This window comes from Rhamphochromis sp. 'chilingali' (assembly GCF_963969265.1).
Source record: "Rhamphochromis sp. 'chilingali' genome assembly, chromosome: 21".
Lineage (NCBI taxonomy): Eukaryota > Metazoa > Chordata > Actinopteri > Cichliformes > Cichlidae > Rhamphochromis > Rhamphochromis sp. 'chilingali'.
The window spans coordinates 9,419,699-9,434,415 of record NC_137949.1 but is presented as its reverse complement, the minus strand read 5'-3'; the positions used below and the strand labels follow the sequence as shown (position 1 = coordinate 9,434,415).

The 14,717-nt window shown below is 46.7% G+C and overlaps 2 protein-coding genes across 2 annotated transcripts; one reads left to right on the top strand and one right to left on the bottom strand.

Annotated features, from left to right (window-relative positions):
• Nucleotides 1-95: 95 nt before the first annotated feature.
• On the bottom strand, nucleotides 96-4,225 carry haus2 (HAUS augmin like complex subunit 2). The gene is made up of 7 exons (XM_080870167.1): nucleotides 4,150-4,225; nucleotides 3,777-3,863; nucleotides 2,746-2,844; nucleotides 1,248-1,317; nucleotides 998-1,130; nucleotides 820-928; nucleotides 96-278 (listed from the first exon to the last, which is right to left on the bottom strand). The coding sequence occupies exons 2-7, from the start codon at nucleotides 3,861-3,863 to the stop codon at nucleotides 165-167; spliced, it is 612 nt and encodes a 203-aa protein (XP_080726293.1). The 5' UTR covers nucleotides 4,150-4,225; the 3' UTR covers nucleotides 96-164.
• An 809-nt stretch (nucleotides 4,226-5,034) lies between these two features.
• On the top strand, nucleotides 5,035-10,405 carry lrrc57 (leucine rich repeat containing 57). The gene is made up of 6 exons (XM_080870164.1): nucleotides 5,035-5,195; nucleotides 6,664-6,924; nucleotides 8,773-8,908; nucleotides 9,158-9,426; nucleotides 9,711-9,896; nucleotides 9,981-10,405. Exons 2-6 carry the CDS (start codon nucleotides 6,841-6,843, stop codon nucleotides 10,020-10,022), a joined length of 717 nt encoding a protein of 238 aa, XP_080726290.1. The 5' UTR covers nucleotides 5,035-5,195; nucleotides 6,664-6,840; the 3' UTR covers nucleotides 10,023-10,405.
• The last annotated feature ends 4,312 nt before the right edge of the window (nucleotides 10,406-14,717 follow it).

Sequence of the window (14,717 nt, the reverse complement as noted above, 5' to 3'; positions counted from 1 at the left end):
CTGCATGCTCAGAGTTTCAGCTCTCATTTTGAAACCAAGGCAGAGGTCAAAGGTTACCTTGTTTCTGTGTTGAATAACCAATCAGAAACTGCATATGGAAAATGTGAAAGATTTTATTGCAAACGTTTACTAGAATAAATTCAAAGTGCAACACATGATGAAGGTTAGGGGTCAGAGGTCACCAGGTTGCATCCATCAACTGACTTCCACTGAAGAATCTGACTGGACAAAGTCTCCATCTCTGAGGCCTGGATCAGCAGCTGGGCGAGCGAGGAGTCCTGAGAGAGAGAGAGAGAGGTAACAGTTGAGCTGGGATGAACTCTGCAGCCAATCGGAGGATGCTATTCAGTGTGTGAGAGACTGACAGGAAATGACCATGAACAGGGAGGTGGCCAAGGGCGGAGCCAAGAGACGAGCCCAGTCAACAATACTAATTTGTTTTTATCAATAAAGCTTGATGCTGCATCGCACAAAGAGTTTTTTCAGTCAAGCCCCGCCTCCCGTCTCTGACCCATTTCTGTACAATACCCCACATTGCTGATGTCAAACCCACCAGACTCCATTCATAAAACATCGGTTTTTAGCTCACAGAAAACAAACGTTTGCATTCGACTGTGATGATCCAAACTAATGAGTTCAGACCTCAGGGTGACACTAGCTCACCTGTTCTCTCAGGTAAATTTCCTGTTTTTGTGAATGGAGTCTGGTACACACAGATTCTCTCAGGTGTATCAAATAAACAGTGGCACACGGCTTTAGTTTGTCTGCGTACCGCGTGGCCTACTGCCATCCCCAAACCAGTGAGTTCGTGTGACTGACCAGCAGAGCGAGACGGTCTCTGGCTGTGGTCCTGCTGTCGGCAGCGCTTAGCTTCTCCTCCAGAGTCTCAATGAAGTCCATCATCAGCTTCAGGGACTCCACCATGAACCTGAAACACACCACAGACCGTTACAGAGTGCCACGGACCACTTTAATCACACTGAGCATCAGGCATTACCTGTGCAGGTGAGCGTGCACGGGCAGGTTGGTGCAAGCCAGCGGCTTCATGAGTCGCTGCCTCAGACTGTTCTGCTCTCTCAGCAGTTCCTGCATATGATCCCCGAGCATCTGCAGCATCTGGAACCTCTGAGCTGCAGGACACAAAAGCACCTGATCAGAGGGGGCGTGGCTCAGAATAAGGTCTGGAGTGAAGGTTGGTTTAAAAACATCGACCCCTCGAATATGATGATGACGTCACCTGGACTCACCGAGGTGGAAGCTGTGGGCGACATCGGCGCTTTGCTCGTCGACCTGCAGCAGCTCCAGCCGCAGCCGCATCTGCACGAACAGGAAGCAAACAGGAAACAAACACCTTTACGTTAGCTGACACAGTCACATGACTTCTAGCCCCGGTGCAGTCACTGTCTTTTTAACACAGCTCCTGCAGGTAAAGCTGTTTCATTCACACAACAGCATCTCATTCTCCTGACCGGACCCACAGCGAGCGCACACCTGTCACCGCCCGCAGTCGACGCGCTTAAGACGTCAGTGCTCAAATCAGAGTTTCTGCGATGGGAAGCGTTTGGTGAGACGTGTTCATAAATGACACACCGAGCACGCCAACGTACAAAACAGGAATCTATTAATAAAGCGATACTGCTGCTGTGGAGATGCTAGCATAGACCCGCTGTGATGCACAGGACTAGTTACAAGATACAAAACTAGCTACTGGTTTCATTAACCTGTGAATGAGTCTGAAAGCTGCAGAAATGTAGGAATAGTTACAAAGCCAAGAGGAGGGACTTACAGCGCGTTAGGGGACTAGTTAGTAATTAGTGTGGATGCTGATTAAGCATCCACGGTATTGTTCTTCTACTTTTCATCTTCCATACGTTTTTCGTCGTCTATCTCCTTCACGCCGCTCAACTTAGAAAAACCATTCAACCACCATGTGTACTTGTATTTTTCTCATCTTTAACATTTATATTTGTTTAATTATTCAACTTTATTTAACAAAAGTTTACAATCTATTTCAATGGGAGAATCTTCAAATTCTCATTCAACTTACTCTCAAAACAAACAGATTCAAACTTTTTGAACTTTTAACATTCGTTCAGATGTTTTCTGACTCTAAATTTTCTTTTGTCATTACTCGGCTTTTTCAAATGCACATTTTAAACATGTTCGGCTACTTTTCAACTTTTTCTTCTCTGTGATCGTCAGCTTTCAGCAGTTCTGAACTTTTGTTTTCAGGTGAAAAATTCTGTATTTTTCAGTTTATTCAACATTTTTAACTTAACATTCAGCTATCAGCATCCACACTGCAGTTTCTTCAGAAAATGCAGAAGATACACAATCCAAAGTTTAATTAGCTAACCACGACTAGAAAAGGAAAACAACAAAGTGAAGGCACCGTGAGCAGCCAATCAGAGACACCAGGATCCACGAAGCTGCTCCGTGGAGGTTCTTAGTCTGCCTTTAAAAACATGACGACTGTGCTCATCATCAGCACTAGGCCCAAATCAGAGGCTGTCTCTCACGGTGACAGAGCGTGACAGACTGCAGTCAGCTTAGAGCGGATGATGTCATCCCTCAGGAATGACATCATTCACTCTGAGCTGCAGGTAGGAGAGCAAAACAACGTTTCTCCTGAGAAAATTAAAAAATCCGATCTGGCCGACATCCGGCTCAGGCATCGAAGCAGGCGGGGCTCTGCACTCTGACATAACGTCCCAGCACATCCCCGAGACAGCTGCATGCACATACCTCATCCAGCTGCTTCTGCATTCTGATTTGGTCTTCAGCCTCCTGCAGATGAGAGGAAAAGACGGGGCCTGTACCATTGGAGGCGGAGTCTATTTCCTCCTGAGGACAGGTGGGACAGAAGCAGATTCAGATTTTAGTCACAAGCTTTAGTCTGGATCAGAACCGGATCACACAGGTCAACTCTCACTCAGATCTGAACCTGTCCTCAGACACCTCTGAACCGTGTAAAGTAGGGCTGCACGATTAATCGTTAGAAAATCGCGATCTCGATTCATACTTATGTGCATCTCATTTCCAAATGACAACGATTAAAAAAAAAAAAAAAAAAAAAGACGACGACGATTGTACCGCATTTTGATCCGGGACGTAATCTGCATGAAAACAAGCGCTCACTCTTCCTGCTCAACAAATGACAAGGGCGGAGCCTTATACCACGTGATACAGAAGCTGTGCCGCGTGATGCTAAAATTAGCAGGGAAAAAACAACGGAGAGCACGTCAGGGATGACGAGAGAGTGACAGGAGAAAATCCGTCCCGGTCAACCACCCAAACATCAATAACGGGAACCTTATACAGCGCTTCCCTATACCCGTCGAACTCCCGCAGGCACAAAGAAATTACGGAGGCTATCACTTATGACCTGACCAAAGATATGGCTCCCATCAACACTGTGCAAAACGAGGGATTTAGGAAAATGATCAACACCCTAGACAAACGCTACACAGTGCCGTCCCGCAACTATTTTTCTATTGTTGCACTACCTGCTCTATACACGCAGTGTCGAGCAACGGTGGAGACGGAATTTCAAGCAGTACAACATTTAGCGGCGACAACAAAACGTGAGACATTTGTTGTTTTTATGTTCAGTCTCAACTGTTACGAAGTTGATGTGCAGTTAATAAGTGCAATAAATATTTATACTGGAAAAGAGAATCGTGATCTCAATTCTAAGCCAAAAAATCGTGCAGCCCTAGTGTAAAGCTGCTCTGACAGACCGCCTCAGCCTCCTAAACACTTGTTCGTGTCCTTACCTGAGACAGTGCTCCCACGGAGACACACTTAGAAAGCAGGCTGGCAGCTGGAGTCACGGAGAACGGAGACAAATCCCACTGATGCATCTGAAAGACAGGAACGTCACCTGAACCACACCAGCCTCAGACTCTGATATTCACCTGGACCAGGTGTTCAAACCTGAAACCGGATCTATCCGAACCAGAACCCTGTTGGGTTCCAGCTCACAGCTCTGCGTGTGAAGGCAAGCGCCATCAAACTAAATCTCCACATTTTTAAACGGACTTTGAAGCAGCTTTAAAAGGCTTTTTTTAACGGATACACCGGCACCGTTCAGCTGCCTCTGGCGGTCGGTTAAACACAGTCTAGTGTCGGTTACCAGCTTTTTCTTACCGTTAAAACCGAAGAACCGAACCTCACCGCTGCCCGCCCGACCGTTTGTTTTTGCTGTTTCTCTTCTTCAGCGAAAACGTTTGGCGGCTGCTGACCGCAACAGCGACCCCTCAGGATCCAGAGAGATCTTTTTTTTTCTCAAACTTTATTGAAATTACAAAGTGAACAGCCAGTCATTCCAGTTCAGCCTGAACAGTAGACATACAAGGCAAATAAAAGTAACAATATACAGTACAATGAAATAAGAAGGACAAATAAATAAAGGGGAAAAAAAGGGGGGGGGGGGGGGAATGTGACAGACTTCATAATTTAGTACTTGAAAGTCGTGACAGCTCATTTGTTAAACATTTCTGAATGAATTTCAATCAATGATAAACCTTTTTTATTGGAAGTTAATTTAAGAGATTTTAAATAATATTCAATTTCAATCAAAAACAAATTAAATGATGGGCTTGAGTTTTGAAATTTACATTTATGTATATGGAATTTCCCTAACAAGATATAAAGATTGACAATGGCACATATTTTTTTTCCTTTAGTTTCAAAATAAGTGATAATGTTTTTCCCTTCAATTTTGATTTCGTATGTTGTCTTGCACAGTATATAATTTTCAAGCTCTCTCCAAAATGTAGCACTATATGAACAGCCATAAAACAAATGAGTAACACTTTCAAGTTCAGTTATACAAAAGGTACATTTTCTATCAATGTCGCAGAATCTTGAAATGTACATGTTGGATGGAACTAACTAACGTGTCTTTCTGCCTAATCCTGGACCAAAATCTGACGTCACACCCTGCTGAGGTCACATGACAAGAAGAAAGTCGTTCAGGATTTCAGTGACGTCTGTCACCAGGTGGCGGCATTGCAGCCCTGAGCGGGACTTTCATTAGAGAAGAAGAAGAAGCAGGAGCGCAGAGTCAGGGCGGCTTCCGAGCTTCACTTTTCTACTGATCTTTATTTTTTGTCCTTTTATCGGATAAATTTAAGCACAGCACCTGGACACGCGACACTTGCACACTGGGGTCAAAGGGCGACATTGTGTCGGTATGTAAACAGAGCCGTTTCCGGTTATCTCAACTGTTAGCAGGGTGGCGGTGGCATCAATGTTTACAGTGTGTTTACAGTGAGGAGAGACTGGGGCCGATTAGGCTGCTGACGGTGAGTGTCACCTCTCAGGTCTCAGGTGAACACGTGACTCACCTTTACCTCCTGTGACAGCTGAAGGGTGAGCGTTAGCCTGCTTTAGAGAGACAGGTGTGTGAGTGTGGGTGTGCATCAGGTTGCCCCGCTGCAAGAAATTGACCACCTTAAATACCTCTTAAAGTCCACCTTAAAGCTGAAGCCCCTCTCTGCTGCCACAGCATTGATCTGGAACGCCTCAGTTTGGGGGATTTGGCGGCCCCTGTGGTGACCGTGGAGAACTCCAGGTGTGTTTAACACTACAGAGGAGGAGGTTTTCCCACAAGTGCGTTTACTGAGCTCAGGCTTCAACACTAATGCATTTTACACATTACTGGGGTGTGCTGTAGAAAGCCAATGATAAGTCCGGTTTCTTCCCTCACACTCATTATTGACAAAGCTGGGTCAGGACCACTGATGGTCAAATTGGGATAAAGCGGCAAATTTAGAAGATTAATGTTGTAAATTTAGGGAAGCCTGCCTGCCAGAGTCAGCGTGGTGCTTGGTGAAGTGCAGTTATTAACGATGCTAATGGTTTGTATGTTAGTTAGCTGAGGATTTTTAACGTGAATGAGTTATTGCAGGCCTTCTCTGTTATAAAACACCTTTAATCCACAGGGAGTGTTTGATCTGTTCATCTGTGCATCAACATGGGAAAAAGTTTAAATCCTACGCCGCCCAGCACAGGTGGATATTGATACTGTTTCCCTCAGCTCAGGTCAGGACGGGTCGCTTAGAGAAAAGAATCAGGGTTTTCAAGCCAAACTCGGAGCCTTACGTTGGCATGATGCTGCGGGACGTGGAGACAAAGCACGTCTGTGAGCTCAGCAGCAGCCCATGCAGAGCTTTTCTCTGAATATTCACTTTGTTCTTCAGTCTTCAGTTTCAGAGTGAAACATCTGCACGCTGCCTCTGTTCAAATCTCACTAATAAACAAACATTCACAATGGAAATCTATAACATGGAAAAGATAACAGCTTCTGTTAACCACAAGCTGGAGAAATTTACATCATACTGGGAAAACTGGGTCAAATATATCACGCCTCATAGGCCAGATTTTATTTTTACAAACCAATAACTGTGATGTATGAGAGTATATATTTATAGGATCACCCCCTACCAACACATCCGGTTTTTTGGGGGGTTTTTTTTGTTTTTTTTTGTTTGTAGGTTTGTTGGTTTTGTTTGTTTTTCTTATTTCGGATTATGTGATTGTTTCAATTGCTTCTATAGTTGTAAATATTCTCTCTTTATGACTCGGATGTAAATTAAAATACTATTTCGGTATCTAAGGCAAAAAAATAAAAATAAATAAACACAAACATGTTCACAGGTCTGTGAGCGAGGACACCTGAGAGACTGTTCACCTGCAGGGATTCACTGTCTGATCTCATCAATACCTGCTGACGAGGAGGAGCGCTGATACGGCTGTCAGCTGATTCATCAGCCTGTCTGGAAGGACTTCGGGTGGCCCTGCAAGTGGAGGGCTGGTACCTGGCTGCGGGTGCAGATGGGGAACAGCGCGCTGAAGTCTCACCTTGAAACCTCCCAGAAGACGGGAGTGTTTCAGCTGACGGGGAAAGGTCTGCAGGAGGTGAGTTGACTCACACATGCACAGAAAGATTTAAACACCCGTTTGACGCGTCAGACGTCTCAGTCCGGGCAGCCTGTGATTGGACAGTTCTCCTTTCAGTTCAGAGCCTTTACTGTCATTGCATGAAACTGGAGTGGTATCGCCGGGATGCAGAACAAACACACACAGAAACGTGTTCACACATGTATAAAAACGAATAAATCAGCAGGTGATCACCTTTTCTACACCTGCCCAGATGGTGTTTATCTGCGATTTGCTGAAGGGGTGGGAGCTGGGTCTGTAACTTTTTTGTGCAGTCTTTATGATGCGTTGGAGTCTATTTTTGTGCGTGTATGAGGAGCTTGTGATACAATATGACAGCAGGCCTTCTATGGCGGAGTGGTTGAAGGATTCGACTGTAACCTGTTTCTCCTCAGGAAGTGCGGGCCTGCTGAGCTTTCTTCACCGTGGTGGTGGTGTGGGCAGTCCAGGAGATGCTCCTGTGTGGGTTCCTGGGAGTCAGGAATCCTGGATCCTGTCCACATGGTCAGAAGAAGATGGCCTGCTGTGTTTTTCCCTTTGGTGGCACTTTCCACCTACTGTGAGAAGTCAGGAACCGTCTTTAAACAGTTGTTAAAATCACCAGCAATGATGACGGCCCGATCCGGATGTATCTGCATCCGTTGGTACTGTGCAGCTTAGAGCCATGCTGACCTTAGCAACAGGAGCTATGTGTACTATTGTAAAAGCTCTGCAGCCGACTTGACAGAGGATAAGTCCGGGCAACTGAAGCTGTCGAGGACTCAGCTGTGTGTCCACCAGTTGTTATGTGTGACGATGCAGAGTCCTCCGCTTGGTTCTTTCCTGACTCTTTATGTGGTCCTGATGATGGAGAGTCCAGTCCAGTAGCTGGATGGTAGCATCGGGAGCCGTGTTTCCGTTATGATCGATACACAGCAGTTTCAGACAAGTCTGTTGGTGGCCAGCTGCGGTTCGATTTCGTCCATCTTGTGGATCGCTATCTGGCACCTCCTCATTTGTTTTTGTCTAAATCACAAAGCAAAAAACACAAAATGACAAAAAAAAAAAAACACACAGAACTGGAGAGCTCAGAGCTGCAGCATGTAGGCGTACACTCGCCTAGGGCTGCTCAATTAATCGAATTTTAATCACGATTACGATCTGGGCTTTCAACGATCATTAAAAATGACTGAGCCGATTATTAGCCCCTCCCTCGTGCTTTACTCTTGCGCTGCTCCGTGTGGCAAATCGAGCGCACCTCTCTGCATTTCGAACACGCCTCACAACAATTAAGAGGACCCGAGGGAAGCTCGGAAAGCTAAGCAGAAGTTATTTGGAGAGGAGAGTGACTGCCGTTGGTTGAAAAGAGAGGTAAAGAAAACTTCAGTGGTGTGGAAACATTATGGGTTCGCGGAGTCAGATGTGGATCAAGTAGACACAGTGTGTAAACTTTGCTATGGTGTAGTAGCTGCACCACAGAGCAACACTGCAAAGTTCACTAAACATAGATGTTTACATTTTTCATTTATTTCTTATATTGCAAACATTTGCACTGTTATCAGTATTTGCACACTATTTTATATTATTTTTTGACAATCTTTAAAGTCATTATTCAATACATTGTTATTGTTAAATAAATATCGTCAAATAATCGAGATCTCAATTTCAGTGAAAATAATCGCGATTATCATTTTTGCCATAATCGAGCAGCCCTACACTCGCCACCATTAGAGTGTGACACCCCAGGGCCTGATCATACCAAGCTTAACCTATACAAAACAGACAGCGTCCCGAGTCGCCTGTCCCGCTTGTCCTGAGTTGCCTGTCCTGGTCTCGGTCTGCTTTCAGTTTCCAGAGGAGCTGCAGAGGCTCACGGCCAACCTGAGGACGGTGGATCTGTCCGGGAACAAGATAGAGGTCCTTTCTGCCACCATCGGAAACTTCCCCCAGCTCAAGAGTCTGACGCTGAACTCTAACCGGCTCGGTGAGTGTTCGACCCGCAGCAGTTATACCTTTACACCTGTGTTTTAAAGCTAAGCAAAAAGCAACCACATTATTGTTTCAGCATTTGATTTGTTCTCTTTGGATGCTTGTTTTAGTTTAATTTAGGGTTGGAACGACTTAAAAATCCCCAGATTGTATGTCTTTAGATCCGGTTTAGCTGCAGAACAAACCGGATCCACCCCGATGCTCAGACCTGTGAGACCCGGTTGTGTTGTGGTTCTGTTTTCAGCTGGGATTCCCTCTGAGATCGGGAAGCTGAAGAAGCTGGAGACCCTGAGTCTGAATGGAAACCGGATCCAGCAGCTGCCCCCCACTCTGGGCCAGCTCAAAGCCCTGCGGACCCTCAGCCTGGCCGGGAACCAGATTTCAGAGTTCCCCTCCGGACTCGGAACGTTGAGGCAGCTGGACTTGCTGGATCTGTCCCGAAACAAGATCCAGAACGTCCCTGCAGAGGTGTCCGAGCTGCAGGTCATCGAGATCAACCTCAACCAGAACCAGGTCTGTAAGTCCACCAAAGAACCAGAACCAGGAGGAAAGCCTGGAAGGGCTGACCCTGTGCTGTCAATTCACCCAGTATTAAATATCAGTTTTACTTATAAAGCACCACAACAACAGTTCTCCAAAGGTGCTTAATCAATCAGTTATCAATAATTACTGATCGGTCACTCCATGACGTCTCCCACAGCTTTCTATCCCACAGACTTCCAAGGAGGTTCTGATAATCCCAGCCCGGGTCTGGTGTTGTTCCTCTGTACTAACCCGGTCCTCTATTCTCGGTCCAGATCTCGGTGGTGTCGGCGGAGGTCTCCCGCTGTCCCCGTCTGAAGGTCCTCCGCCTGGAGGAGAACTGCCTGGAGCTCTCCTCCATCCCTCAGTCCATCCTGAACGAGTCCCAGGTGTCCCTGTTCTCGGTGGAGGGAAACCTGTTTGAGGTGAAGAAACTCCGGGACCTGGAGGGATACGATCAGGTCAGTGCTGCGGTCTGAGACCAGATCGAGTCCAAGGCTGCGAGTCCTCCTGCGGTCTCTGATGACGCTCTGTTTCCTCCTCAGTACATGGAGCGTTTCACGGCCACAAAGAAGAAGTTTGCCTGAGAACCCTCAATGCAGAGTCTGGATCTGTGAGGTTCACCTGGAGGTGGGCTCGGCTGAAGCTCCGCCCCTCTTACCCCTGCACTTCCCACAGCTGCTGCTTCTGCTGCTGCTAGAAACCAGACTACAGCAGCCGGGACTCCTCACAGCGCCCCCCAGAAATCCAAACCTCCAGAGCACCATGGAGACAGGACAGGTTTCACGACACTGAAGAAGAGGACCGGTGCCATGTTTGACTGCATCAAACTTTATTGTTCACTCAGTCATGGACAGAGAAAACAGTGCAAGTGTTTAGTTAACCTTGTAGAAACATGCTTTGTAAAATGTCAGCAGCCGGTTGATTGATTATTAATTATTAACAGCTATTAAAGACGTCTAAAACAAAACGTGTGTGTGTGAAGAGTTAACAGCTGGAAGTTTCCAGATGTTTTCTGTGTCTGAGTAGCCGTTTCCTCAGCTGTAATCAATATAAACTACTAATGAAGGACCTAATCAGATGATCAATAATAAACAGAATGATCCTTTCATGTTAACTGGCCCAGCTGATCTGACAGTAATGGAAAAGTCAGTAAAGTTTGATTTTTGAGGTGCGGTGCGCGGCAGGAAGTTCATCTTAAGTCTTCTTCTTCTGTCTATTTAAATGCTGAAGACTAACACGCAGAAGGCTGTTAATCCCTCTGTGGTTTAAGCTCCGCGCTAATGACTGCTCAGCCTGTGCCAGCTGTCAGATGAACATCTCTCGTCCCATATTTAGGAAGCAGTCAAACTTCTCTTTTCCTGCGTGCTGATTGGTTCTCCTTCCCACCAGACGCCCGGGTCCACCTGAGAAAATTCTTTGGTAAAGAAACACCTTTTATTATTACTGATGGAGAATTTCACTTCCTTTTAATAAAAACTCAGTTAAAGGGTGACGTCCCACCAAGCATGCGAGCTTATGAAGCGCGAGCAATATGCCGGAAAGGGGATCCCAAATGGGTCGCTGCGCCGTTAAAGAGAACGGGTGTGTCCTGCACCAGAAACTGGTAGAAACATTGCTTGCAGACATCATCAGAGAGCTGCCGCATCAATAATACGGCTCTCCCGTTCCTCCACATCCTGCTGGGCTGAGATCCGTGACTGAGGGGGCCATCTGAGCTTTGACACATCAGAGGATGAGATGGGCAGGCAGGCTGTGTCCCAATCCAGCGACCGCAGCGCTTCCTAGTACGCGCACTTCGCGGAAATGGGTCTGGCCTTCGTCGCGCTGGCCAGGTTGCCTAGCAACCATGATACTAACAGCTGGTGTGACAGAAATGAAGGAGAACAAAATGTTTTGTTGTTCGTTCATGTTTTATGACATCACTTTGATTAGTTGAGTATCTGAGGCTGAGACCACAGGACTGTGAAACATGATTGTTGGGCTTCATTCCTGTGCTGAACAGTCATTTAAGATTAGCTAGTAAATAACAACTAGCTAATGTTGTTCATGAGACTAAAGTCATCTCACTGTGGTAATGTAAATATAATATGGCCAATATTATAGTTATTGTCAGATTATTATGATATATTACAGCAGTGAGCCTGAACTCTGTGTCAAATACTGAGCTTGTGGAGGTAAGCATCAACGACACAGAGCTCTCAGTTCTCACTCCTTCTTTATTCGTCTCCAACATCAACTGCGCATATCGCGCCACAAAACACAGGGACATACTTCCTATACACTGGGTGTGAGTGGAGCCCTCTAGTGGTCCACCACACATGCGCCCCCCCCCCCCCCCGAACACCCAGCAGAACTAGTCCAGGACCCGGGGCTTAAGCAAACGGCTGGAACGGCTGAACTGAACAAACCGCCGCCCATTCTTTCACCGTCTTGCGAAGACCCAGCCAAACAAACCTGACGCTGACCAGCTTGACCGAAGCCCGGGCGCCGGGATGAGAGAGGGCATGCACCAAGTCAAAAACACGACGACGCCACGAAAGGGGAACCACCGGGCAGGGGTGGCCGGTGGAAACGTCGCAAAGAAGGTGCGGACCGCCGTCCCACACCGGGGTGTCCTCCAGCACGAGGCCCGTTTTTGTTGACTGAAGGGCAAGGACGTCCGGGTCAGCACGTTGCTCGGCGGCCATGGCAGCGTAGTCAATGCCGACATACACCGGAGAAACCAACACACGTGAGAGACAGTCAGCGACGTGATTGGACTTACCAGCCACATGCTGAATGTCTGTGGTAAACTCTGAAATGGCTGCCAACTGGCGCTGCTGGCGTGCGCTCCATGGGTCAGAGACCTTGGACATCGCAAACGTCAAAGGTTTGTGGTCAACATACGCAGTAAAGTTGCGACCCTCAAGGAAAAAATGAAAATGTCGTGTCGCGAGGTGCAGGGCCAGCAATTCCCTGTCAAAAACACTGTACTTGCGTTCAGCATCCCGGAGCGTACGACTGAAAAAGGCGAGCGGTTGCCAGAGATCTGAAACCCGCTGTTCCAACACCCCACCCACTGCCACGTCAGAGGCGTCGGTGGTCAACGCGATCTCCGCCGACGGAAGCGGGTGGGCCAGCAGGGCGGTGTCAGCCAGCGCAGACTTGGCTGCGGAAAACGCACAGACGTGTTCCGGCAGCCAGTCAACCGGATCTTTGACTGTTTTACCTTTCAAGGCAGCATAGAGTGACTGTAGCAGGTGGGTAGCTCTGGGGAGAAAGCGGCTGTAAAAATTTATCATCCCCAAGAACTCCTGCAACGCTTTAACCGACGTGGGACGCGGAAAAGCCGAAACAGCCTGGACTCTGTCGGGCAACGGAACCACACCTTCAGCGGAAATGCGGTGCCCGAGGAAATCCAGAACAGGCAACCCAAACTGGCACTTGGAAGGGTTGATGATCAGGCTGTGCGCTGCCAAACGCTGGAAAACCTGGCGCCGATGGGACTCGTGCTGGCTCACTGAGCAGCTGGCCACCAATATATCGTCCAGATAAACAAAAACGAATGGCAGCCCACGCAAAACGGAGTCCATCAGCCGCTGAAAGGTCTGGACGGCACCTTTCAGGCCAAACGGCATGCGCAAAAACTCGAACAAGCCGAAGGGGGTAATGACAGCGGTTTTAGGAACGTCTTCGGCGCGCACGGGAACCTGGTGATACCCCCGCACCAAGTCAATTTTAGAAAAAATCGACATTCCGGCGAGATTGGCAGAAAAATCCTGAATGTGGGGGATGGGGTAACGGTCATTCTCCGTGGCATTATTTAAACGGCGGAACTCTCCGCATGCAACAAACACAGCAGTGCTACTAATCCAAAATACTCAAAGCTTCATAGAACTGAAACAAACATTTATTTTTAGCTCCATTCTGCTGCTGATACATACTTTAGGTTTCTGAACATTAAACTTGTCATTCACCTCATGCAGCGTTCCCTCTCTCACCTCGAGACCGCTGGGAGCACTGTGAGAATCATGTTCTTTGATTTCTCCAGTGCCTTCAACACCATTCTTCCCATGGTCCTGAAGGACAAGCTGGAGAACTCTGGAGTGGACCATCATTGCAGAGTCGTCAGAGAACTTCTGCAGGAAGCACTGGGTGGAGTTGTGGGAGAAGTCTGCAGTGTAGATGGTGAAGAGGAACGGTGCCAGAACCGTTCCCTGTGGGGCCCGCGTGCTGCAGACGACCCTGTCCGACACACAGCCCTGAGTCCTCACATACATATTGCTGTAATTGTTTATATGCTTTATATATTCTGAGGTAAGTTGATCTATAGTGTTACATCACATTCTATAAGGATGTTATGTGTTCGGATACTTTCTGCCCAGTTTGACCCATTTAGCAGAAGTCAGCCTGTTTAAGGCTCTGATATCTATTCTGTATGACTTAAAGCAGTTATGACATGGTCTGATTTTCTCACCCAATAAAGGAATATTTCATATATCAGTCTACTCTTCATTCTATCAGACACAGTTACCACAGCTCGTACATTTTCTTTTTACACATATATGTAAGCATTGAGCCAAATTCAGTAATGCCAGCATACTGAAGGAACGACATTTGTCTCTTATATATAATACATCTATAGATACACTGTCAAAGATACTTGAGTGTCTTTGAGTGAAGATTTAAGGTGACAGGAAATATAAATAGCTGCAACTTGAATCTTTACTGAAGCTCAGTATTTGGCACAGAGTTCATGTTCACTGCTGTAATATATCATAATAATCTGACAATAACTATAATATTGGCCATATTATATTTACATTACCACAGTGAGATGATTTTAGTCTCATGAACAACATTAGCTAATTGTTATTTACTAACTAATCTTAAATGACTGTTCAGTACAGAAATGAAGCCCAACTATCATGTTTCACAGTCCTGTGGTCTCAGCCTCAGATACTCAACTAATCAAAGTGATGTCATAAAAAAAATGAACGAACAACAAAACATTTTGTTCTCCTTCATTTCTGTCACACAAAGCTGTATGAAACGTTTCCAGCTGTTAGTATCATGGTTGCTAGGCAACCTGAGTAGCGCGACGCAGGCCAGACCCATTTCACAAGCCTCTCACTTCCGCACTTCGTAGTACGCGCCGTACGTAGTCCACGAAGTGCGTGTACTTCAAGCGTGCGGTCGCTGGATTGGGACACAGCCTGTGTGAACCTCAGCCTCAGTTCCTGTTCTTACAGGAGTGACACTGAGCTGCTGCTCTGCGATTGGCTGATTGCATGTTTGTG

Bases quoted from the DNA above. Each gene is read 5' to 3' on its own strand.
- haus2 (XM_080870167.1), bottom strand. From the start codon at position 3,863: ATGCATCAGTGGGATTTGTCTCCGTTCTCCGTGACTCCAGCTGCCAGC. The intron at 929-997 runs GTAATGCCTGAT...GGTGTGTTTCAG, and splicing joins GTGCACGCTCACCTGCACAG to GTTCATGGTGGAGTCCCTGA. The intron at 279-819 runs GTCAGTCACACG...TCTCTCTCTCAG, and splicing joins GAGACCGTCTCGCTCTGCTG to GACTCCTCGCTCGCCCAGCT.
- lrrc57 (XM_080870164.1), top strand. From the start codon at position 6,841: ATGGGGAACAGCGCGCTGAAGTCTCACCTTGAAACCTCCCAGAAGACG. The intron at 6,925-8,772 runs GTGAGTTGACTC...GTCTGCTTTCAG, and splicing joins CGGGGAAAGGTCTGCAGGAG to TTTCCAGAGGAGCTGCAGAG. The intron at 9,897-9,980 runs GTCAGTGCTGCG...TTTCCTCCTCAG, and splicing joins ACCTGGAGGGATACGATCAG to TACATGGAGCGTTTCACGGC.